This window comes from Lissotriton helveticus, chromosome 7 (assembly GCF_964261635.1).
Source record: "Lissotriton helveticus chromosome 7, aLisHel1.1, whole genome shotgun sequence".
In the NCBI taxonomy this organism is placed as follows: Eukaryota; Metazoa; Chordata; class Amphibia; order Caudata; family Salamandridae; genus Lissotriton; species Lissotriton helveticus.
This window is the reverse complement of record NC_136068.1, coordinates 1,433,609,493-1,433,636,172: the sequence shown is the minus strand read 5'-3', so window position 1 is coordinate 1,433,636,172 and position 26,680 is coordinate 1,433,609,493. Positions and strand designations below refer to the sequence as shown.

The window sequence follows — 26,680 nt, the reverse complement described above, 5'->3', positions numbered from 1 at the left end:
GAAAGTGCTTGAAAAGTTGCTTTGTGACCAGGGCTGGATTCTGCATAATGTCCCAATCATCCAGAGACGAGGGGGCATCACCTGAAGACTGCACTACTCACTGGAAGAGCTAATGGATCACCTAGCACCCAGACGTCTGTCTGCTTGCTTTCTCAGAGAAGTAGGAGAGACTGTTTATGAGGAGAAGCCCAGCATGTTCCTGGTGTGAGAATCATCTAGAAAGGAACGTCAGCAGTCAATCCAAGTCATCAATGGTCTCTCTGTTTCCCTCAACTGTCCTCACACTGAACTGAGTCAAGACATTGAACTAAGGAGCAATGTTGTGTTATCTAGCATCCATGCCTTTCACTAAGAGGCTTGGTTGCCACTGCCTGGTTTGCCACTGCCTGCTCTGATCTGTCCTTGAAGGGTACAACTGCTGAAGATGGACATTCACAGGAGTTCCATCCCGGGAGTTGCAACTGCTGAAACCTTGCGCCTATCTGCGTCCAATCTGGGAGTCTGCACCTTATCTTATCTTATCTTAACAAAAATGTATACAGCGCATGTTCACCCGGGGGTTTCATGACGCTAACTGGTAGAACCGGAAACTAAGCCCGGAAGGAGAGATGGAGAACTAGGCCAGCGTCTAAACAAACAGCCACATTTTAAGCTGCCGCCTGAACTGGAGAAGAGTAGTGGAGGAGTGGATCTCTAAAGTGAGGGAATCCACAGTTTAGTGGCAAGCGTGGCAAACCTGCGTCCTCCCTTCCGTTGGAATTTAAAACGAGGGGCAATCAGGAGAATCTGAGAGGCAGACCGCAGATTGCGTGGAGGGGCATACTTGGGCAGAAGTTCCTGGATGAACCTGGGACTGCGTGCATGAAGAGCTTTAAATGTCATGCAGGCAGTTTTAAAGAGTGTGCGCTGTATAACAGGAAGCGAGTGAAGTTGCTTCAACAGCGGTCTGGCAGATTGCCAGCGTGAAAGATGATAGATAAGTCTGGCAGCTTGATTTTGAGCCAGTTGAAGACGTTTAGTGAGAGCCACCGGAAGGCCCAGATAGATGGCGTTGGCATAGTCTAAGTGAGAGAGTACCAACGCCATCACAACCTGGGTCAGAGCGGACTGAGTGAGCATTCGGCTAATCTTTTTTATTTTCCGCAGCTGAAAGAAGCAGGATGACACCACTGCGTTGACCTGAGGCTTCAGTGAGAGCTCATCATGAATAAGTACCCATAGGCTTTTAACCACTTTGGAGGGGGTAGGTGGCCGACCAAGTTTGAGCGGCCAATAATGTGGCCCCTAGAGAAGTTTGCTTTTCCCAAAGAGGACAAGCTCCGTCTTCTCAGGATTCAATTTGAGATGGTTGCTGTCCATCCAATAGCCTATGGAGAGCATGGTGGACTGGAATTGGTGCACAGATTCTGTGGAGTCGTCGATGGTGAAAGTAAGTTGCAGATCATCTGCATAATTAAAAGTAGTGACTTTAAACATTTTTAATAAGTGCAACAGAGGGAGCATATAAATGTTGTACAAAATAGGTGATAAAGAGGAACCCTGAGGGACCCCACAGGTAGTGTGGAGTTTCAATGAGGAGAATGGAGGAAGACCAACAGCTTGTGAGCAGTCACTAAGGAAGGATCTAATCCAATCATGTGCAGGGCCACGAATGCCGGCTGATTTGACACAGTCAAGAAGGATGTCATGGTCGACCGTGTCAAATGCAGTCGACAAATCTAGCAGGACCAGAGCTTGAGGGATACCCAAGTCGGCGTTAAGTCGTAGGGAATCCAGAACTGCTGTAATGACCGCTTCGGTGGAGTGGGGTGGTTGAAAACCAGCTTGAGCAGGGTCCAGCAAATTCGACTGCTCGATGAAGCTAAAGAGATGGGTTGTGACGTGAGCTTCCAAAACTTTGGCCAGGTATGGAAGCAAAGAGATTGGCCTATAATTAGACAGGATAGTGGGCTCCGTACCTGCTTTTTTTTGCAGAGGTACCACCACTGCCTCCTTGAATGAGTTTGGTACCATGCCTAAGGTTAGGGAGCTGTTGAGGACACCTAATATAGGCAGAGGGAAGGCGGTAAAAACCTCTCTTAGGATGTGAGGAGGGCAACAGTCACGGGGGGAGCCTGACTTTACCCTGGCTGTCAGGGCGAGCAGAGATGGAACATCCAAAGGAGAAAAGTGATCAAGGAAGGATTCATTAGGATGGTAAGTGGTGTCCTGGGGGATCAGAAGAGTTATTGGGATACTAGCCTTGATGAGCATAATCTTTTCTTGAAAATACTTGTTGAGAGTATTACAGAATTCTTGTGTAGCTTTGGGTTTGGGCTGGGTTCTTGCAGGATTTGTGAGCCTATCAACGATGGAGAAGATATCCTTCGATTTATTGTTGGACATTTCGACGCAATTGGAGAAATACTCTGCTTTGGCTGAAAGAATGGCCTTCATATAGGTGGAACGAGCGGCCAAGTATTGGGTCTTCCCAAGGGGGTCATAGTTCCTTCTCCATTCATGTTCCCTCTGGCGGACAGTGAGTTTCATAGCCCTTAGGTCCGAGGAGAACCATTTATGAGCCTCGGATTGGCGCAGAGTTTTTGATGTTTTCAACGGGGCATGTATGTTGCTAGCATTTTCAAGCCAGTGGGAAATGTCGGCAACAGATTGATTGAGGTTAGCGTTGTAAACAGGAACTGAATTCTCCAAACTACCGAGAAAGGCAGAGATATCCAGAGAACCCCATTTCCTGATCAGGCCCTCCCTGGTGTCAATACTCATAGGTGGCTTGGAGATGGAGATGCAAAATTGGATCAGGAAGTGGTCGGTCCATATGCAGGGGGAGATAGTGGGGGGTGCGATACTGAGGTTAGATCTCCAGATCTGATCCGATGTATGCCCTTTGATGTGGGTTGCGGATTTAATATGAGGGCTGAAATTGAGGCCAGCAAGGAGATCCACAAGCTCACTTGCTACCGGATCCCCAGACATACTATCCAGCCAGTAATTAAAGTCGCCAATCAACAGTATCCTAGTGTATTCAGTGACCAATGTGGCCAACTGGTCACATAAAGAGAGTGGAAACGCGGGCATACTATGGGGAGGTCTGCAAATCAAGATACATATAAGGGGACCTAACCCAGAGTCCAGCCTAATCACCATATTGTCAGTAGCCGGGAGGTCAAGGGACGTCAATTTGGAAAATTCTAGGCGTTTATTGATGATGGCAGCAACTCCAACCCCCATTTTGCATGGGGCACGATCTACCTGCAGAATATAATAGTTCTCAGGTAGCACTGCTAAAATATCTGGGGAAGAGTCCATGTTAAGCCTCGTTTCTGTGAGGTAAAGAATGTCTGGTTTTTGGCCAGTCAAAAGGAGAAAAAAATCCAAGTGATGTTTCACTAAAGATCTTGTGTTAAGGTAATGGATATGTAGAACTTGAGTTTAGGCTGTAGTCTGGCTAAGCGGTGAATGCTCATAGCGCGAAGGAGGCGGTGAATGGTAAATACCTAAATGCATAAGATGTCTAATAATAGAAGGGCAGGGGGTGCCGGCAGTACTGCGGATGTTCAACATGTATTCAGGAGGATAAATCAAAGAAGATCTTAAGGGGCTGGCCCCTTGCCCCGGCCTGTAGCGGACGGGCGCAGACGGGCGCAGACGGGCTTGCCTTTGGCGCGCCTTCGGCACGTCCGCTACGCGGCCGGGGGGGGATGCACATTTATGTTGTGCTGGGGGTCGGGTACGAGGAAAGCTGCAACGCCAACCCTGGGCTAGCCCCAAGAAGCCGGACCCCCTGTCAGTCCCGGAGACAGCACCTAATCGGCTGCTCGGGAGGAACAGGCACTAACAGTGCGTCAAGATCAGGTAAATGCCAGAGTGCGAGTAGCGATTGTTAAAACACACAAACAGGTTAAAAATTAACATACGTGCAAGCACTCTCCATATAAGCCTGTTGCACTAATCCCCACCCAGCAGCCCTGTGCTGAATGACTCTGCCTTCGTGGTCCAGCCTCATTGAAGTTGCTGCTGGGGGAGCAGGGTGGTAGAATACATTCACTAATGGCACAGGAGCCACACCTTGCCCGAGCTTGTAAAACAGGGTTTAACAAAAAGACAGAGAAACTGAACAAAAAGAAGCAAAGCTGCCATTAGGAATCGTGGACTTTGCCAATGTAAACTTGCAGCAGTGCAAACTATTGAACTGTTCAATGCATTGGCCAGTTAATCAATGACTTTGTTCAAATTTCCTTTGAGGGACCTTAGATTCCTAGAGCAGAGAGAAAGTGCCATATGTGGTCTATTGCTTCATTGAGATTTTTAGATGAGAACACAACCCAGATTCAAGGTCGACCGCCGTAGCCGTTAGCCCAAATCCTCTCTCCAAATGCCTGCCAGATATAAAAATGCTTTTTTTTTTCAAGGACACCGACTAATCTTTAATTAATTTCTGCTATTACAATAACAGGCAGGTAAATAATTACATGTTTTCTGTTATTTGCATGGCTGTAGGCCAAACTGTACATGATGCCTGTTGTTTTGTCAGCAACCAGGTAAAGAGTGAAGTTTCTTGGTAATTTGCACAGCTGCTGTACAAGTAGTTCTTAATGGTCACTAGGCAGGGATTGACCAGATAAATAATGAAGTTTCTTTGCTATTTGATTCACCACCGGCCGAAAAGTACATAGTCTCTCCATTTAGACTACGCCCATATAAATGCTTACATTTCCCTGCTGTTTGCATGGCCGCTGGTCAAACTGTGCAGAATCTGTTATTTAGCAAGTGGCTGGATAAATAGTGAATTTTCTGTGCTATTTGCATGGCCACCAGCCACAAAGTGTAGATCACTACTATTTAGCCAGCAGCAGCTAGGTAAATATCGAAGTTTCGCTGCTATTTGAAAGGCCGCAGACCGAATAAATAACAGAATTGTCACTAATGACCCGGCATCCAGATAAATAGCCATTAACATTTCAATTAATATAGCATGAAGATGGATGGGATATATGAATCCCTGCTTTATACAAACTACTTCAATGTCAACACGTTTTTCCCATATAGATTAAAAAAACATTTGCTGTTTCTTGCCTGGGTTTGTAAAATTTGTTTGTTCAATGGCCTTCTTGTCCACTGCTGCAAAGACACAGTATGGTACAGATCCATTTTCAAGTAATGGTTTCCAACTAGACAAGGTGTGCCTATTATGCTAAAAAAAAGGAGAAAGAAAAATAGTAATTTACACCTGCACTAAATGTTATAATTACACGATTGCAATCAGCAATAACAATAACAGCTGCAGGGGAAAACATAAACATGGATTTGATTACTTACCACCTGCATTAGGCTCACAAATAAATTCGGTTACATCGGCCCAATAATAATTGAAGTTACCAATATTATCAAACACCTGCAGGGACACTGATGATTGCTGAATTCACTCTAGACATGTTCATCCTGAAAATTACTCTCAAGACCAGGGGATACTACTAGAATCTGGGCTCATACGCATAGACAGAAAATGGGAATAACTATATGATACATCAGGTCCCCAGTTATTTAAGCAACAGACATACATTATGGAAGAGTACGATAGTGTAGAAGAGTAATTAAGTTGAGGAGAATAAAAATCCAAAATAATACCTATATTTTAATTACGATTTAAAAAATGAATGAGCATATATACAACACCAATCACAAATAGGGAACATGTGCTATTTAATTCTAGTGCAGTTCAGGGTTTTTAAACTATGTATGCTAAAGCAATGGCATAAGACCTACTCCCTTAGCGGCAAGTCTGATTACAAGGCCGCTTAAATACGTACCATCTGGCCTGTATGGCGGCGAAAATCTCCTTTGTTTCAAAGTTTATTATGATAAGGAACTCTTTATGAGGTCCACATAAAACAGCATATACATACAAAGCAAAAAATGTGTAAAAAAGGTTTCCATCACAAACACATGAGATAACTTAATACAGGTCCAAAAAACATTTAAAAAAGTTGTACAGTTTAAAAGCAAACATTTCATTAGGTGGGTTAATCAAGGCTGCCTTAAACAAAGATGCTGAAAATATGTTAAGTTGTAAGCAAATTGGTCTTAACCATCTACGCCTGCAGGGCATCAGTGTAGGGCAAACGAACATGACGTGATCTAGATCCTGATCATACAATTGGCAAAGATCACAGCGTGCCGAACAACCAAACCAGCTGGCATGTAGAACTTTTAGCGGAAGCAAATTGTGTCTTAATAAGTACACCAGGCGTCTCACGCCATGGGAGATGTTCCAGTACATATACGGTTGAGCTTTCCGCAAGGTATAAGATTCAATAACAGGCGTACAACCTTTTTTCGCTAGACAAAAGTCTCTATCAAGGCAAAACCCCAATTCCCAAGAAGCTGACTTCAAAACAGTTTTTAATTGATGAGGGGACAATAGAAATAGAGTCTCCTCATCTAATTTCAATTGTAACACAGCAAATCTGAAGTTTTTTACAATCGATGAGAAGTCATTAAAAGATCCTAATAATTCATTTTTTATGAGGTTTCTTAAGGTATTGGGTTCACCTTTAGATAACGCTACTACCCAGCGTATGATACTAGCCAGACCTTGTACCCTGCTGCTACGTAATCCCAATTCCTGTCTCAAGGAAGCAGTCGAATTTGCTGTGCCTACAGACATTAAACTCCGTAGAGTTTTTCCTTCCGCAGAGTTTAAAAAACTCCATTTTTTTGGATCAACTAACTCAATTCCATATAACAGGGAGGCTGGAACTTTCGCTCTGAAAACATCTAAAAGAATAGAAAAATGCCTTCTACCTGTGGCTTTATACAGGGAAACTAAGCTCTTTCCCTGAGAAATAGCCTTCCGAGAGTTATTGTCTATGTGTGGTTTGTCACTTAAATTATGAGTGACAATTTTACCTAAAAAGGTATAAGAATTCACACATTCTAGTTTTTCCCCCCCCACAACCCATGAAAAGTTAAAACATTTAGGCTTCTTTCTACCAGAGAAACAAATCACCTTGCTTTTTGCCGTATTTATAGATAAAAAATGACTTTCAGCATATTCAGAAAGTGCATGCAACCGATTATTTAGGCCCTTTGGGGTGAGATCCAAAATTAGGATGTCGTCTGCATACATAAGGCATGCAATTGGAACACCCCCCAAGGACGGGGCAATACCGGCGGAAGCCGAAAGAGCGATGGGTAAATCAACAGTATATAAGGAAAATAGCAACGGAGCCAAAAGGCAACCTTGCTTCAACCCATTAGATGTTGGAATTAATCTCGATACGCCGCGATCACCTCCAAGTAATACTCTGCACCAAGTGTCAGAGTACAGGGCGCGAATTAACTTAATAAGTGATGCAGGCATACCTAGGTTAAATAACTTTCTCCACAGCAAATTTCTGTCAACTTTATCAAAAGCGGTGGAGAAATCAATAAAAGCGCCATATACCTGACCACCCCGAACTTTCACATATTTTTCATTGATAACTTGTAATGCAGTCAGGTTATCTAAAGTTCCATGATTTTGTCTGAAACCAGTTTGCTCCAAGGGAAGGATTTTATGTTCAGATACCCAATCGTTAATTAAAGAAAGCACACATTTTGCAAACACCTTACCAATGGCGTCAAGCAAGGCAATTTGACGATAATTTTGTGGTTGATCTCTTGCCCCTTTTTTATATAAAGGGACAATGATGCTTCCTTTCCAGGAGGGGGGGACTGTTCCGCTAAAAAAGCAGAATTTAAACACTGGAAAGAGTATTTTACTCCAAAGTTCACTCTGGTTTTTTAATACTGAAATTGGGATTTTGTCAGGACCCATCGCACCAGAGGAACGCATATTCTTAATGGCACATTCAATTTCCTTTACTGTTGGACAGTCCAATTTAAATGAAACATTATCAGATTCAACATTAAACTCATAAGAATTATTATTACTGTACAACTTCTCGATATAGTGAACCCACACCTGTTCCTCAATGGCAATGGGCGTAGGACTGGCTCTAGTACCACAGCCTTTGCCAATTATGGACCAAAAGGTCTTGGTTTGGCGATTATAAGAAGCTTCCCTCAGTTGAATCCAGAGGGCATCTTCCTTAGAAAATCTCCTTTGTCTCGAATACTATTACCAACTCAGTGAACCGCACGCGGGCTCTATTCCCCATGGTAAAGAAGCTGGCAGGATCAAACACTACTCCGATGCCACCTGCCCTGGATGATACCCAATGCAATGATATTGCAAACTATTTCATCACTAAGGTCGAGACAATATATAGCTCATTAAAGACCCCCAATTCTGCGAATATAGTGAGTCTCCTGTCTGACATGACTTGTGGGAGCTATCATTCTTCAGCAGTTAAGATTTCCACATGGTCTCCTTTCGATGATGGATCTCTCCTTGATTGCCTAGCTAGGGTAAAATCAGGCTCTCATTTAGATCCTCTCCCTGTTAACATCCTGCAACAGCTTTCTCTAGAAGCCCTTGGAGTCCATAAAGCACTCCTAAACGCATCTCTACGAGAATCATGCGTTCTACTAAATTGGAAGCGCACAATGGTAGTTCCTTTTCTGAAAAAAGCCCGGAGCTGATCCTACGATCATGTCGAACTTCTGTCCAATCTCATTGCAGCCGGTCCTTTCCAAAATTCTGGAAAAACGCATTAACTGTCAGCTCTCGGCTCACGTGGAAGGTTCTGGCCTTTTACACCCATCCCAATCAGGATTTAGAACTCATTTTTCTACAGAAACCACTTTGTTGGGGTGTCACTGAGAAATTGCGCTCCTGCCTGTATAGAGGGGAGACTACGGCGCTCATTCTATTAGATTTGAGCGCCGCATTCGACACAGTGTCACATACCATCCGTTTAAAGTCTCTCCAGTCGGCAGGAGTCGTAAGGCCCGCGTTAACTTGGGTGTCCTCCTTTCTTAGTGACCGTACATTCCAGATTTTTTCTTCCAAATCCTCTTCTACTATCAGGCCATCCGCATTCGGAGTTCCCCAGGGGTCCACTCTGAGCCCTGTGCTCTTTATCATCTTTGTAAGACTCCTGGCATCTATTGTGGAGGATGCGGGTTCATCCCTTTACTCGTACGCCGATAACACGCAAATCATTTTTTCATTGTTCTCTACTAAGTAGGGTTCTTTCTCCTCCCTTCAGGTTGGTTTACGGTGGGTGTCGCAGTGGATGGGTGCTAATCTGTTGAAATTAAAGGGAGAGAAGACCGAGGTTGTCATTTTTGACAAACACAAGCACCTTTTGGGGCCCCAACACTGGCCACTGGAAATGGGCACTCTTCCTCAACCGGTTACCCAAGTCCGTAATCTGGGGTTTATTATCGATAACAACCTCTCAATGCGGCAACAGGCGGTTAGCGTCGCCTCCACCTGTTTTACCATTCTAAGGTGGTTGCGGAAGATCATCTGGATGCTTCCAGACCCCACTAAAAGAACGGTAGTCCAGGCACTTGTCACCTCTCGCCTGGACTACGGGAACGTTCTGTATCTGGGTGGAAGTCAGGAGGTGTTGAAGAAACTCCAGGTGGTCCAGAATTCCGCAGCCCACCTGTTAAGTCATATCCCAAGGAGATCATTCATCTCTCCCGTTCTGTGGGATCTACACTGGCTCCGCATTGAGAGTCATATTAAATTCAAGACCCTGTGCCTTGTTTTTAAAATCAAACAAGGGTCTGCTCCACCTTATCTTCAGGAGATTGTCCATCCTTACGTCCCTTACCGGGCTTTACGTTCAGCCACCCAAGGCAATTTTGTAACACCTAGTTGTAGACTATCCAGAATGGGTGGTCGTTCCTTTACATTTCTCGGCCCCAGATTATGGAACTCTCTTCCCTATTCTATGAAACAGGAATCTCTCTATCTTAAGTTTCGGTGAGATCTTAAAACCTGGCTTTTCTCTCAGTGATTAGCTATCCGTTTATTCAGTTGCAGTAGCTGACTTACCTACGCCGGGAAAACCTGTCAAGGGTAGCTGTGTGCGTTATAAATGTAATTAATAATAATAATATTAACAATAATAATAATAATAATAATAATAATGTCTTTTTTATATACAATGTTTTGGAGTTTTATGTAGAGCAACATATAGGGCCTCATTCCCGTAGGTAACTCAGACTTTTGCGTAATTTACACATGTAATTTACTCTTATACTTTTCAGTAAGATTACTACAATGGCCTATTAGTAACATTTAAGTTTGAAGTTACTCACAATTGTAAGAGTAAAAGCATATGTGTACACTACTCCAATGTTACCTTTATTGTACCACCACAGTGTGTGATCAGCCCCCAGGCCCTTCAATTTTGTAGATCTGTAAATTACACTTATAGGGGTCGATTCCGATCCGGTAAAATAATCCGGCGTACGAATCGTATCCGGAGCCGTTTCCGTACGACTCGTACGGACGCCGTACGACCGGACGATTCCGATCCTGATCGGCTGACCCGTACGCGATTCGTACGGTACACGTCGATTCGTACGGAAAAGCGCACGATCCCCTACACACCGTACGGCGCGTACCCCCCATGATCGCAGGGGTACGCGGCGTACCCCTGTGGTCATGCGGGGTACGTGCCGTACACCCAGCGTACATGGGGTACGTGCCGTACACCCACTGTACATGGGGTACGGTGCGTACCCCATGTACGCTGGGTGTACGGCACGTACCCCGCATGACCAGAGGGGTACGCCGCGTACCCCTGCGATCATGGGGGGGTACGTGCCGTACCCGGGGGGGGGCGTTCCGTACCTGTTTCGGCGCGAACTCTGCGTTTACGACTGTTTTCGGCTCCCGTAGGAAAAGGGTCGTACGGCGCGTACCCGACACGAATCGTACTTGCTGGGTCGTAAAAATGTGCCGCGATGTCGCGTACAGCGGGTTCCGAGTGAGATTCGTATGGAGATTTGAGTCGTACGGAGTCCTGTACGACTCGTACGGAGTTCGGCACCTAGTACGGATCGTACTTCATCGTACGTACGGGACGTCTACGGGTACGATTCGTACGGGGAAAAAACTCTCCGTACGACCATGCAATTTACCCTTGCATTTTGTGCATGAAAAAAAGTAGTAAACGTATTCAAAAGTGTCAGTTACCTATGTAAGTCAGGCCCAGAGTCTCAGGATCACATACTAGCGGTCTACAATTTGGAATGTAATTCCAAGAAATTGGGTTCATAAGAGTCCTACCACAAAAGCAAGGCAAGACTCGAATCAAAAATTTCTCACTCTCGTCCATCTCGTCTAACATTGTTCACAACCCAAAAGATATGCCCAGTTTCTGGCCAAACAACGACTTAACATTTCTGCTTACCAGAGTTCTCTAAAATGAAGGATCTGTAAATTACACTTATAGAGTAAATTTACCCTTGCATTTTGTGCATAAAAAAAAGTAGTAAACGTATTCAAAAGTGTCAGTTACCTATGTAAGTCAGGCCCAGAGTCTCAGGATCACATACTAGCGGTCTACAATTTGGAATGTAATTCCAAGAAATTGGGTTCATAAGAGTCCTACCACAAAAGCAAGGCAAGACTCGAATCAAAAATTTCTCACTCTCGTCTATCTCGTCTAACATTGTTCACAACCCAAAAGATATGCCCAGTTTCTGGCCAAACAACGACTTAACATTTCTGCTTACCAGAGTTCTCTAAAATGAAGGTCCCTGTTTTTCAGGCTGAGATGCAGTGAATTGTATAGTATGGACTTACGGCCACTAGTGATTGACATCATTGTTTTTGCCACCTGAAAGTCCATTGCTGGATGATATGCAGGTTGGGTGGTCGTAGGTTTGTAGCATGGGTGTGGTGTGGTGCCAGTTTTTAAAGGTATATGACTCCTTTGTACCTGTACAATTTGTAGTGTTCAGTATTTGCATAGGCTCTCCACACAAACACTTCACTTTTACATGTTCACTTTTAAAGTTGACATCTTTTTAAACAGTGACCTTTGCAACACATTTTGCTTGCACACCAGTGTACTCAGAAAATGCTTGCTTACATGTACATTTCTTCACAGGCATATTATCATCTCTTAGAACACTGAACAAGGTCCCCAGTAGTCTGCGCAAACTATGTTATGGATTGTTGTCTGGGTAAGTAGAATATAGAAGATGCAGCCTGTCCGGAGCTCAGGCACTGAATGAATGGGCTTAGTATAATATATAAACCACATAAGCCCTTGCTTAGGCAGAGGAGTATTTCGACAGGATTGTCATGATTATTCTAGACTGAAATTCGGGCCCGGCTGGATCCCATCCCTGGATCCCATCCCTATCTTGAGAAGGATGATGGCCTGCTGTAAACCAGACTTGGTTGTCCAATGATACATGCACACAGATAAATGGGGAATTAGACTACTCTAGAGGATCTGTCACATTAGCCAATTTTTTTCCTGCTGATGACATTGGGTTGTTTTATACTATTAATCATCGCAGCGAATATATTTTACACAAGATTTCCAGTTGCCTCAATAAATATTTGAAACGCCACTCATCTATTTCTTGTGTACCCCTTAGGGCATTCCAGAGTTACAAACAAAAGGGCAAGAATTGTTTCCAGAATTGCCTTGGGTAAATTAGGGTTGTCATGTTCTGAGGTTGCAGACACCATCCAGTGCCCCATCAGTTTAGTGGCCCAGATGGCGCACTGTGAGTTAACCAGGAATTAAGTCAACATATTCTGATGGTGTGAGTGGATTCTGTCCCACATAATTTTGAAGCTTATGTTGCCTAAACGCACAGTATTACTGAAAAAGTAGGAACCATATGACAGCAGATGACTCAGAAGACCTTAATTATCATCTTCAACTCACCAAAGGGAGAGGTTTGATGTGGTTGCTGTTCCATAAATTATGAATAGCTGTGTGTCTATTTTCAACCTATGCCTAGTCGGTCAATACATTTTCTTTCGAGCTCCATATAGAGTGATATTGTGGTAGAAAACATGTATTCTTGTATTTGTTGCTATTATCTGGGTGCAATTACTGGAACATAGTTTAAGTAGCCTCCATTTTCCAGACAAATATCATTTGTTACGTGCAACCTTAAATATACGTCACAATGCCATTCAGAGATAAAATTACTTTTTATATATAAATTTAGCTTTTGAAGGTGGCTACCTGCTAAACTGTAGCAAATTAATACACAACGCTGACTACTATTTAAAGGACAAAATTGATTCTGCAGTGATCCCTTAAATCGGTGACAAGGGGCCCGATGTAGGTAAATCTCATTTACCTACTCTAGAATACCGAAATATTTTTTATTGAGTTTTTTCCCCCTTTTTTTTTAATAAGATGTACAGTTCACAATAAAGCAGAAAGTAAAAACTATACAAACATACAGAGTACGTATACATATATAAATCCATTCATTACATAATTACATCAGTCTTAATGCTGTTACATTTTTAAAACAGAACCAAGTTACTAGAAAACATAGTCATCAAACTTATAATAAACAAACAGCTCAACACAATGTCTATCAACTAACACTTCCTTCTTTCCACCGAATAATCGGTTCCCAGATTTGTATACCCAGCTTCCTTCCTTTTTTCCCTTTCTTAGCATAAATAGCGGTTTCTAACTTATAGATTGAAAGTAACTTAGCTAACCATTGATGATGCGTTGGCGGGATGGGGTCCAGCCATGCCGTGGCTATACATAATCTCAGAATTGCCATCGCTACGAAAATAAAGCTTCCACTCTGCGTCTAACCCTCCACCTCCACTCCTAATAATATTATTAGTGGAGTTAATTCAATTCCAATCCCCAACGCATTATTAAAAAAACTCTGGATATCCTTCTTAGTTGTTTCCAAATGAGGGCAGATTGCAAAAATATGAAATAAATCAGTGTCTGAACTACCGCATCTAAAACAACTGGTACCCGACACCGCTCCCCATTGGGCAATTTTCGCAGGCGTATAGTATAGATGATACAGAACTTTGTAATGTTGGGATTGTAGTGAGGCTGAGCACAATAATTTCTGTCCCATATCTAATGATTGATAAAAGTAATTTCGGTCTATATCTAAACCATTCGCCCATTTATCCGCCCACTTTTCCAGATCATCTTCTTTAGATTTGATAATTCTGAGTAGAATCTCTTAATCGTGCAATCTATACCTACTTGTATAACCTCCAGTATTGAGTTTTTTACAAATCCCACTAGACCACCTTTTTTTTATTAATAAAACTTCTTACTTGAAGATATTTGAAAAATTGTCTCGTATCTATACCATAACGTATCTGTAATTCTGAAAATTGCATAATGCCATGTAAATCTATTATATCGCCCATCTTCCGAATTCCTTTCCTGCCCCACTCACTAAAAACTATGTCAGAGAATACCTCTCTAGGAAGGGTGGGATTGCCTTCTAGCCTAGTATAGACATTGCATTTCCCAATTCCAAACCGTTTAGTAAACGATTTCCATATTTTGTAGGCTGCTAGGATAGTCTTAAATCTTGTCCTTTTGTAGTAACTTGCATCTGTGAATTTCAACAATAAATTTTCTACCTTCGCTCCCATTACTAATCCATAGATGGCCAATGTACCGTATTCATCCTGGGCTTCTACTTCTGCTCCTCCCAGTAAACCCACCATATATTGCAGTGCCGCTGCCCAATAATATAACTTTATATCTGGGAGCGCCCACCCTCCCCGTTCACGAGTTAATGTCATAAATCTGTTCGCTCTCCTTGTTTTCCCCTTTGCCCAGATAAACCTGTTAATAATATGCCCACTAATTCTCAAAAAATAGAGGAATAGCTCTAAATATGTATAAAAATTTAGGCAATACCATCATTTTTACAATATTTGTTCGCCCAACAATTATGAGATGTAATTTATCTGTCTAATTGCTTCCCTACTTTAGCAATTATTGGGACTATATTTTATTCCACTAGAGTATCCAGCTCAGCCGTAATATTTACACCAAGATACACCCCTGTTGGGACCACCCGAACATCAACACATTGTGTGTAAACATTTTTAATTATTTGTGTCTTTGAGGTATTTAAGGAGTACCACGAAATTCGGCCAAATCTCCTTGCCTCAATCTCTATCTGCCCAATCGCCTCCGTGGGGTTTGATGTAATCACTGCCACATCATCAGCATATGCAAGAACCTTGCATTGTCCCAAGTGTGTATATAGGGGAGTAATTCTCTCGCAGAGCTCTATCCTGGGAATTAAGGGATCCATATACATTGCAAATAAAAGCGGGGAACACGGACATCCCTGCCTCGTGCCCCGCTTAATCCTGAATTGTCGGGTAGAGCCTGCATTTACTCTAATAGAAGCCACCGGATCTGTGTAAAATGTCTGTAGTGCTCTAATATACCCCCCTTTTAACCCCTGCCCTTATTAAAACATGCCACAGGTAATCCCAGGAGACCCGATCAAAGGCCTTTTTCGGCATCCAATAGCATAACCGCCATCGGGTCTCCTGCGACCCCTGCGGCATCAAACAAGGTGATAATCTTACGCATGTGATGCGTAGTGCCCCTTCCAGGAATAAACCCGTGTTGGTTATTACTTACAAGGTTTCCTATTTTTGTAGCGAATCTAGTAGCCAATGCCTTAGAGTAGATTTTAGTGTCAGTGTTCATTAATGTGATCGGTCTGTAAGACCCCGGCTCAGTGGCAGGTTTCCCCTTTTTTAAAATTAACACAATGTCTGCTCCTCCCCATGAGCCTGGGATAGATTCCCCTACTTATGCTGTCTGTAATGTCTTTACTAGATCATTACCAAGTATTTACCAAAACGTTTTGTAAAATTCTATAGGGAGTTGATCAGGGCCAGCAGCTTTCCCTGAGGGGAGGTCTGCTATTGCTGTTTTAATCTCCTCTATTTCCAGTGATTCTTCTAATAATTCCGCCTCTACCTCTGTAAGCCTTTCAAGTGGTATTCCCTGTAAGTACTCGACTATTTCCGTAGGATTAGTAATCTGCTTATCATCATATAATGACTCATAAAAATTCCTAAATACTTCTCGAACAACAGCGAGGCAAGATGGCCGCCGGCAGGCCGTACGGGAGAGTCGTGTTTTTCCCTCTCCCTGTGATAATGTTGATTTTACGATTCCTTCCTCAACCCTGACCCTCAACTTGGTGTAGATCGAAGCGATATATAAAAAGAAGTATTACTGTATGGGAAAAACGAAATGCTGGGGGTGCTCGGAGTTCAGCGCCTATTTTTTCCTATTGAGAGGCTGCAGACTGAGACTGATAAGAAGAACTTGACCCAACATGCCAATCTGCTGCTTCTTGTTGCTTCTTGATATTGCCGGTTTGGTTGGACTAAGCTGGTGCAAATTATGGCACCGAAACTGCAAAAGTCACCAAAGCAACATCGACTGCACCGAGAACAGCGTGCAGATAAGCGTGGTGAGGACGACTACGCCACTTTCAGTGACACGGGTGTACCAACCAACAATCCCTCTCTAAAAATGAAAACAAAAGCACAGTTGCGCAGAGAGGCAGCAAAGGAACTTAAAGCCCTGAAGGACAAAGAAAGGGAAGCTGAACAGGAGCTAAGAAAGGCATCTGCAATGAAAAGAAAAGAAAAGGAGCAGTCAGCGTTAGCATTGCTTGACACAACGCTGAGAGAGTCAGCCCTTCGTCAACCTGCTATTACAGAGTCCTTTTCCCCCCTCCCACAACTGTCTTCGGAGCTGATCTCACTTTCCCCCCAGGCTTCAGCTGATAGAACTGACATCAGAGCGTGCACCGAGGAAACGCTGGAGCGACCTTACCTGCTGCAAGCAAATGCTGATACTGACGTTACAGAAGCAGCGGAGGCCGGAATACTTTCAGCTGGTCCGCGTTGTGGGGGCGGGGCTGGGAGCAATTCTCAGAGCAGCCCTCAGCCGCTGGTCTCGCACTGTGAGACGTCGATTCTGGAGGAGGGGGGGAAGCAGCCTCCAAGAATGGATAGAGGAAGCGGGATTATGGATTCGTCTTCCAGGGAGGAGGCTGTTGGAGCTGCGTGTTCTACAATCCCAGACTCTGTTGAACTAAGAAGTACCACAAAGGTATGTGTTGACGCTCCGGCGCAGGTATTAGCTCACTCTGTGGTTCTAGACCCTCAGGGCCCCGAACTTAATGTGCAGGACATTGGGATATCAGAGCTTGCAGTAAGAGCGCCCTCTGAGGATGGTATAAATAAAAATAAAGGAATGATGGATAATACAAATACGGAAGAGAACAATAATAACAGGTCAAAGCTCCCTGAGGAGCTGCTCCGAGCGGGGGGTGAGGATATGGATGGATTAGCACCTACAGAGTCGATGACACAACTAAATATTGAAATGCCTAATATTAGCATAAGGGGTCCTGAGAATGTGCAAACACACATTGAGAGCGTCACAGCGAATTTGACGAGTAATTTACAAGGAGTTAATATCCCTAATCAAGCTATGGCCTCACCAAGTGATGAATGTTTTTTTACTGGTAACGATGAATATGATGATGATGAGGACGAAGGGGTAGAGGAGGGCTCTGACTCACTCTCAGATTCAATTTCAAGTGAAGGCTCTGTAACTAATATTGGCAACACTTCGGACTCCCTAGAGAGTCATAAAGAGGACTCAGCGCAAGAAGCTACCGAGACAGATCAAGAAACTGTACGTAGAGGTCGTGCAAGGAGGATAGACAAAACAAAAGCTAAGACTAGAGTGCACAGTAGCGCAAAAATCTTTCAAACCCCTCCCCAAATGACACTCACTAAGAAATTAGACTGGGACTATGTGGTCTCATCACACCCACATCAAGAAGGAGCTGAATGTCAGCCGCATGGTACTTCTGAATTAGGGGGGGAGGCGGAAGCACTAACTCTAACTTTGACCTACTATTTACAACATTAAAACAAATCCAGAGTGAAGCTAGGGCTGAAAGTCGGAGAGCGAAGCACGCTAACAAAAAAATGCAGACCACACTACAAAAGATCAATAAAATGTACACAGAGGTGGTTACAAAGTTTCAGAGTTGGAGGAGAGGACAGGGAAGCTTGAAGACAATGTGGTGAAGCTTCAGGAGACTAGATTGGAACATGAGAAGACATCCTCAGACGTACTCTGGAAATTAGAAGATTTCGAAAATAGACAGAGACGTAATAACATACGAATTCTCGGGGTGGAGGAAGGGAAAGAGGGGGACGATGTGCGGGTATTTGTTGTAGATTTATTGAAAGGGGCATTCCCGGAATTGGAAAGATGGAGTTGGGACAATGAGATACAGCGAGCTCACAGATTCCCAATGATCCAGAGAAAGGGTAACACCGCCAATAAACCTCGTGCAATTCTGGTATATGTAGGTAATTTCCTGTTAAGAGAAGGGATAATAAGTATGGCGAAGCCACAATCTAAGTGCTCATATAAGAATATTTCTTTCTTCACCCGCCCTGACTTTTGCCACACCACTGTGGAAAGGAGATGGCGTATGAGGCAGCTGATAACTCCCTTTCAGAATGCTGGCTGTGAAGTTTATTTAATGTTTCCAGCTCGCCTCAAAGTAATTCTAAATGGATATGTTAGAGGTTTTTTTTCTGAAATTCTGGCCCAAGAATACCTCACTTCTCTTAGAGAGAACAAGGAGCAGAATAGGGAACAAAGTAAGCAGATTGTTGCAGTGAGGGAGGGTCCCCGGAAGAATCGCTAAAGCTATATATGATATCAGGTTTTTCTTCTTTTTTTCTGTGACTGTGATTTGTACTAGGGTTGAGGGGGTCGGGAGGTGAGGAATAATTGAAATGAGATATGCTATGAGGTGGGAGAGGGAGGAGACGAGACAACCCAGGGGTCTCGGCTGTCAGATATAGGTCCGACTGACCTATTTGCCAGTAAGGGTAAGGGGGGTGGCGTCTCAGGGGAGGGTTGTCTGGGGAGGGGGGGATGGTGTACAGGGCACAATATAACACAATTACAAAAAGAATATGCAGAAGAGTGTGGTAAACAAATGGATTTTGAAGATACAGAACCAAAATGGGTTATTATTTTTCTGTGTGTATTAACAGTGAAAAACAATAAAAAGTATGGATATAAGATTTGTAACATGGAATGTCTGTGGGCTAAATGATCATCAGAAGAGACAGAGGGTTGCACTTGCATTAAAGCAAATGAATGTAAACTTTATATTTTTACAGGAAACTCATATCATGCTCTCACAAGTGTTTTTGCTGGAACAGATGGGTTTTTACGTATTAGCATACTCTAGGCAAGGAACCAAAACTAGAGGAGTAGCAATATTGTCTAAGAATAGGAATTTTGTAGTTAGGAAGAAAATGGAAGATCAGTGGGGGAGATGGGCAATGGTTGAATGTTTGATCAAGGGGGAGTGGACAACTCTTGGGGTCATATATGGATCAACAGAGGACGACCCAGAAATTTTAGAATTTTTGGATACGGAACTGGCTGTATGGGCACCCCGCATCATTATGGCTGGAGATTTCAATATTAACGGTGCAGATGGGTTAGGGTTAGGCTCTTTTGGTAGGTATCAAGGACGGAAAAAAAGAGTACATCAAGCATTAGTTAATTTACTAATGAACAATTCTTTGTCTGATGTGTGGGGGAAAATTAGATCAGATAAAAAAGGATATACTTACTACTCAGCTCCACATCGAATCTGTGTAAGGTTAGACTATTTTTTTGTATTAAATTCATTACTCTCCAGCTCAAAAATAGATAGACTTCCCTGAATTTTTTGCGACCATAACCCCCTTATATTAACATTAAAAATAACAGCAGCAACTAGAATCGATAGGGTATGGACATTTGAAAGAGGACTTCTACAGGACGAAAAGTATATACAGCATATGTCAAAGTGGATGAAAGATTTTTTTGAGATCAATAGAGGAAGTGCAGCTGTTGGGATAGTATGGGACGCATTCAAGGCAGGTGTCAGTGGAGAGACTCTTAGTTTCAGCACATTTATCCGTAAACAGGAGCAGATTAGGAATAATGAACTACTCAAGGCAGTAATAGATGCCGAGGAGGAGCTACATCAATCTATATCTGCAGGTAGATCAGTGGATCAAGTCCTCATTAAGGTGCTAAAAGCTAAAAGTGATGCTGAAGAATATATTGCAATTAAGGCAGCTAAGAAGTTTCTGGCCAAAAGAGAAAGATGTCATGAATTTAGCGAGAAGGTAGGTAGGGTATTAGCTGTACGTACTAGACAAATTGCAGCGTCAGGGATGATAAGGGAAATTATAGAATACCGAATTTTACCGATTCGGTATTCTAGATTCGGTAAATGACATTTATTTGGAAATTTTTTAATTTTTACCGTATCGGTATGATTCGGTAATTACCGAATCGGTTTTTACCGATTCGGTAATTGCCATTGATTCCTATGGGCCTTGAGGCCCATAGGAATCAATGGCAATTACCGAATCAGTAAATACCGATTCGGTAAAATTACCGAATTGTCATGGGGGACAGGGTGTCACTTTGACACCCTGTTGCACCCCTGATTTGGGCATGCATGTGTGTCACATGGCACAGGCGTACATACACAAATGTTAATGTATACGGGAATTCGTTATTTACCATGAAATAGTATTTCATGGTAAATAACGAACTCTTAAGGGTCTGTGGCACTGTTTTCAGTGCCACCTACATCTAGATTTACCGATTCGGTAAATTTACCGAATCAGTAAATTTTAGTCCCCCTACATGTCAAAAACCAAATACCGGTCGGTAACGGCCGAAATCGACCATTACCGACCGGTATTTGGTGTCCTACATCGGGCCCTTAGTTTGCTCTGAATGAATCAATCGGCCATAAGTTTATTTTGTCAAATCTCATAAAAACATATTCATACAAAATAGAAATATTGAACAGTTTGAAAAAGACTAGTAACACAATAAACTCCAATTTGTTTCTGTATAAAATAAATCTGGTATTTTTAAAGCGTGAAATAATCACCCATAAGGGTCTCAAGGCGCTTGAGGCAATTCGGGAGATTAAGTGAACTATTACCCAGTTACATGATGCTAAACTGAGCAGTCACCAGCGATCAGACCATGAGCCCTATGGAGTTAGCCACTCTGCCAGCTGTGCCATCCCTCTTGCTACACCTCTCCCATGTATAAAATTATGCTGTAACATAAACTATACAAAAGGGGGTGGTGATGGACGGAGCATCACCGTTCTTTAGCCCACTCTGCCACCCCAGTTCAGACATGGCTATATGCAAATCAGTCTGACCCTGTGCCTCATGGGAACAGTCCAGCCCGAACTGCCAAGCCATGCCTTCCCTGGACCGGAAACAAGCTTCCGAGGACCGGTTTCTGGCATTCCAGCCGTCTTCAGCCCGGCTTGCTTGAATCCAGTGGCAAAGTGAGCAAGGGACTCACGTCTGAGCATACCCTGCCACACTTATGGCGGCCAAAAGCGGTACAAAAGGGGGTGGTGATGGACGGAGCATCTGAATCAATCAAACACTCACACCCAGTCAAAAGATCTGAGGCACAGGGTCAGACTGATTTGCATATAGCCATGTCTGAACTGGGGTGGCGAGTGAACTAAAGAATGGTGATGGATTAAACCCAGATCAGTTAACTGGGGGTGAGTGTTTGATTTGTTCAAACGCTCCGTCCATCATCCCCTTTTGTGTCGCTTTGTTCGCCCTAAGTGTGGCAGGGTATGCTCAGACGTGAGTCCCTTGTTCACTTGGCCACTGGATTCAAGATAGCCTGGCTGATGAGGATTATGAATCCGAAACCGGTCCCAGGATGCTTGTTTCCGGTCCAGGGAAGACATGGCTTGGCAGTTCGGGCTGGACTGTTCCCATGAGGCACAGGGTCAGACTGATTTGCATATAGCCATGTCTGAACTGGGGTGGCTGAGTGAACTAAAGAATGGTGATGGATTAAACCCAGATCAGTTGACTGGGGGTGAGTGTTTGATTTGTTCAAACGCTCCGTCCATCATCCCCTTTTGTGTCGTAACATAAACTATAGTAAACATATAATAAAACTAAGTTTCATGTCTGGACCAGAATCGTAGACCACAAATCAGTGAACTCCATGAATAAAGAAAGCTGTGCCGTTGACACATTGGCCACAAAGACAGCCATGCAGTTCCAATGTGTCCTTTAGCTGCACAGCCCAGTGGTGACTCCTCCGCAATGGCGGAGGAGCGTCACTCCATTGCCTAGTTCAGAGCCAGCAAATGTAGATTAAAATGATGTTCCTGCATAGTTTTAATTTACATTTGCCGGCTCTTAGCCAGCGCTGTTGGGAGGGGGGAGACTAAGTTGGTGGGGGGGAGTGCTAGTGCACTGCACTCCCTTAGGGGCCGATTATGATCGCGGACGGACTTGAGTCCGTCCGCGACCCCTGAGGAGGAGGGAACGTCCGCAAGGGCTGCGGCGTTCCCTCCGAGCACATTAGGATGTAACCGCCAGGGTGGCGGTCACATCCTCTATCTTTAACATTGCGGCGGGTGCAGCTTCAAGCTGCACCCGCCGCAAGGTTAAAAATGCATGCATCGCATTTGCATGCACAAAGCTGCAGGCACCGCGCAGTGCCTGCTGCTTTGTGCAGGCAAATGCAGGGGGGTACCATAAGTACCCCCATGTTCACCCCCCACTACCCCTTCACCCAGGGGGCCCACAACGGGCCCCGAAGTGAAAGTCCGTATGCTTTTCCACGGCGGAGAAGCCGCTGCGGAAAAGCATGTCTTTGCCACCATCCTAATATGGCTGGCGGTGTCTGATAGACACCGCCAGTCATGTTAGAGCTTTTCCGCCACGGTCCGAAGGCAACCGCAGCGGAAAAGCTGCGGACGGAATTCAAGACCCACCAGCCATCCTAATATAGCGGTGGGTCTTTGGGGCTCCACAGCGGTTTTTCTGCATCCTCCGGGCAGGCGGTGGCTGCCACCGGCCCGGAGGATGCGGAAAAACAACAATCATAATCGGCCCCTAAGTGTGCATATGTGTTTTGGCCGGCCATCTCAGGCCGACCAAAACACACATGCACACTTAGGTTTTCTCCAGCACAACCACAATGAGCAGCCGAACTGGAGAAACCCAACAGACTCCCTGGTCTGAGCAGGGCTTCTTTTTTTCCCAGCTCAGACCAATCCCCGGATCCCCTTGTTATGAAAAAAAAGTTACATGTATTTGGTTTGGTAAATTGCTTATATTATTCAATACAAGGTCTATGGTATGTTAACACCATTGTAGGCATTGTTAACCGTTTCTAGTTTTTATACATTGTTATTTGCTTATTTATGGTTGAAAATACTAATGACTGTTCTTATTTCACTTTCTCATCCATTCTGCTTGGATTGTAGTGCATGTATATTTTGCTTAATTTCTGTACTTATATCTTCTCAATAAAGCCCTCTAAACAGTAGAATGAACTTCCACAATATGGCAGATGTTCTGATGACTATTGACCAACCTTTGTCCCAGTTTCAGTTGGACCATCGATCATAGGATTCCACTGGCAGCGCCAGGAGAGGCTCCAGTTATGGAAACTTGACAGTTTCCCCAACTTTAAAGAGAGTGGATGGAAACAGGTCTTTTAGTGGTGATAGTACTCCAGTCTGTTTGTGGTGCAAAAACAAGCCCATTAGTGAGCACATAAATCCTCAAGGTTGATTTGGAGAGTTCAACCCTTTCTCTTTCAGAAGCTACATCAGACCTCCCTCTTGCTTCAATCAGTTTGACCTGGTTAGAAGTTGTTATGTAAGGTGCATCTTTGAAATGTGTAAAATACATTTGAGAGTCAAGTGGCCAGATGTATGAAGCTTTTTTGCATCAGGCTCAATATTTCTTATGCGTATTACCTAGGGGAAAAAATAGGCCATCGGATACTTGTAATTGTAATTGTAGCATTTCTAGAGTTCATTAAAGGAAAATGTATCAAAGTGCTAATACAGGGAAAACTGTTTCAAAGGTGATGACTCAAAGCCAAGCAAACCTCAACTATCCAGCAAATCTGAGGGATGACTAGTTTGTGACCAGCCACGTTTTCACTTGCTTACAAAAACACTTCACTGTGTTCCTGAGAAAAATTAGAAACAGTTTGCAGGGGGGACTGTTATTGGTAGGGGCTGGTGTTGCCCCCCTAAGAATCATCCCAGGGCAAAAGCAGCAGAGTGTATTCTCTGATCAAGCCTGAATTCAGAATAGTGTAAAAAAGTCCACCGATTGGAAGAACCTAAACTTTAGTTAGTAACTAAGGGTCTATCTTTCCTCACATGGGTGGGACAGGTAGTCATATTAGGAAATTAGGGACCAGATCAGCTAAACAAATAGTGGGCACTAACAAAAGAAAACCTAACCTCACCTGATGGCCGGTTTTATGATCTACTACCCAGTGTTATCAGCAAAGATCTCTGACCATAGGGAGGAAAATCTGTGCTAAACTGAGTACCAATCTTGCCATTAAAATCTCCCAATTGTAAATATAACTGTCACATTGCTAAGTTAAACTGACTTTAAAAGTTTGGACAATGGAGTCAGATGTAAAGAAATAACTTTACCAAAAACAAGGGAAGTCTCTGGTTGGCGCAGTGCAACACTGGCGACAAGCAGGGACCCTCTCTTCCAAGTCAGGGCGAAGGGTTACCCTCAAGAACAACCTCTGCTCACCCTCTAGGTAATGTGGCGCAAGCAGTCTAGGCTAATCTCTGGGGCACATGGGGTTAAACATTTGCAATATCACACCCTTCACCACCAACCCACCACACAATGACACCAAACTGTATTATTTAAAAATATATTCTCTTTATATACTTTTTAGAATCAGGCTTGTAAATACAGTCTTGGTTACTTTGAAATTGCAAGGTTCCAGTTACTTGTAAATAGACCATATATACTCTTCCAGCAGTGCCTTGTAAATACAGTCTTTTTACTTTAAAAGTGGTTCCAGTTACTCTTTAAATAGGCCACCGTTCTTGAATTGCAGGGACAGTACTTTAGAATGCTTTCACTCTCTTTAAAATGTGGCCACAGTTCTTAATGTCACACTGGACAGTTTCTTGAAAGAGGTTTGAATACTCCTTAACACAACCTCACAATGTCCAGTCTCTTCAAAATACAATGTTTTGGGCCTTCTGCCCAATTTCTGTAAGATAATGTGCCTTCTAGCGCTTCTGTGCGCTTTCCGGCGCTCCTGTGCGCTCCGTTCGGTTTTCCTGCGCGGCCCCCCCCTAAGCCTCACGCATCACGCGTGAGCGGCGTACAGTGTGGTCCTTGCGAACCGGCGGTGCGAGGCGTACTGCCGTGGAGCGGAGGCGCACTGTTCTCAGTACGTTCCCCCACTGGTCAGGGGACGATGCAGCCCAGACAAGGGCGAGGGCCAGGGAGTAGAGGCAGGGCTCAGGGCACGGTGCGCCTCGAGCGTAGGAGGGGGTGTGAAGCGCACGACTCTCAGCGCGCACACTCCGGCTCCAGCGAGGCACACAGGTCTTTTGAGCAGCGCACAGTACCTTAAGTCTTGTGGAGCGGACGGCTGAAAGGGGGGCCTGTCCCACGTCGCGTTGCTTCCCTGGGGTCGCGGCGAGCTGCGGCTCTCAGCTGAGCAGGTCACGGGTCACCCAGGGGGGCGGTGATTAGTGGCGGCAGGGTCCTTTCTTTTGGGGTTCGCTCCGACCCTGAAGGCGGCGGCTGTGAGGTGGCGGCAAGTGGCAGTACGGTCCCCAAGTGCGGGACGTACCCAGCCAAAGTGCCGATGGCAGCTGTGCACTCACAGCTGAGCTGTCGGGCAGGATGCCGATCAGAGGGGGGTTATCACAGGGCGGCAGTCCGTCGTTGCAGAGGGGTCTACGGCGCAAAGCGCAGCCAACTCGGGTGCTTGGACCGGACGGGTCCTCCTTCACGTTGCTCTCGGGGCTCACAGGCAGATGCAGTCACGGTGTTTGGGCCAGCGGCGGCTGGGCCTCACGTTGCTCTTGCTGTCCACGTTGGGCCCCTGTCACGGTGCTCGGGGGGGATATTGATGTCCTGGATCACGGGGAGCGTGGCAGAGACGCACACGCTCTCAGACTCCTCAGTCAGCGCTGCAGCGATAAGCAGCACACACAGAAGCTTCCTTCAGGGGGTAGCGCCCACTGTTCCTGGGGCGCTGGTCAGGGGGCAAGTTCCACAGCAAGCCCTTGGAGATCTTTTAGCAGAGTTTGGCACAAAGTTCAGTAAAAGCAAAAGTCTCTTGTAGTCTCTTCTTTCCTCTCCTTCTGCAGCAAGGCACCAGACACAGGCCAGAGACAGCACTCCTCCTTGTAGTCCTTCCAGGTCCTTCTCTTCGGGCAGAGTTTCTTCTGTAGCGCAAACAGGATCTAATTTACAAGGAGCAGGGCTCCTACTTTTATACCCAGTTTCTTTTGTTATTGCAGGCCAGGGGGGCCTTTGCATAACTGCTCCAGTCCCTGAGCACTTGTGGTGGGTACTTCTGCTTCTGCATTCAGGGTGAGGGCAGGCACATCAGCCGCTCCCCAGGGGGGCGGAGCCAGCATTGTGGGGACAGGGGCAGCCAGGAGCACTTTGTTGACAAGCTTCGGTCCTTCCTGGGCCAGGTGCAGGCTGAGTCATCAGTCGCTCCCCAGGGGGGCGGAGCCAGCATTGTGGAGGCAGAGCACAGCCTGATGCATCATTCAGGGAAACTCCCACCTCCCACTAAGGTGTCATCCTGCTATTCACCACTTGTCACCTCCCAGC

General features: G+C 44.6%; 1 protein-coding gene across 2 annotated transcripts in view; it reads right to left on the bottom strand.

Moving 5' to 3' along the window:
- Window positions 1-26,680, bottom strand: part of LOC144770336 (cytosolic phospholipase A2 gamma-like) — a 902,397-nt gene that overhangs the window by 507,842 nt on the left and 367,875 nt on the right. For both annotated transcript variants that reach the window (XM_078654776.1, XM_078654777.1), the window contains exon 7: window positions 5,074-5,191. In XM_078654776.1, the coding sequence (XP_078510902.1) occupies window positions 5,074-5,191 (118 nt within the window). The remainder of the gene's footprint in view (window positions 1-5,073; window positions 5,192-26,680) is intronic.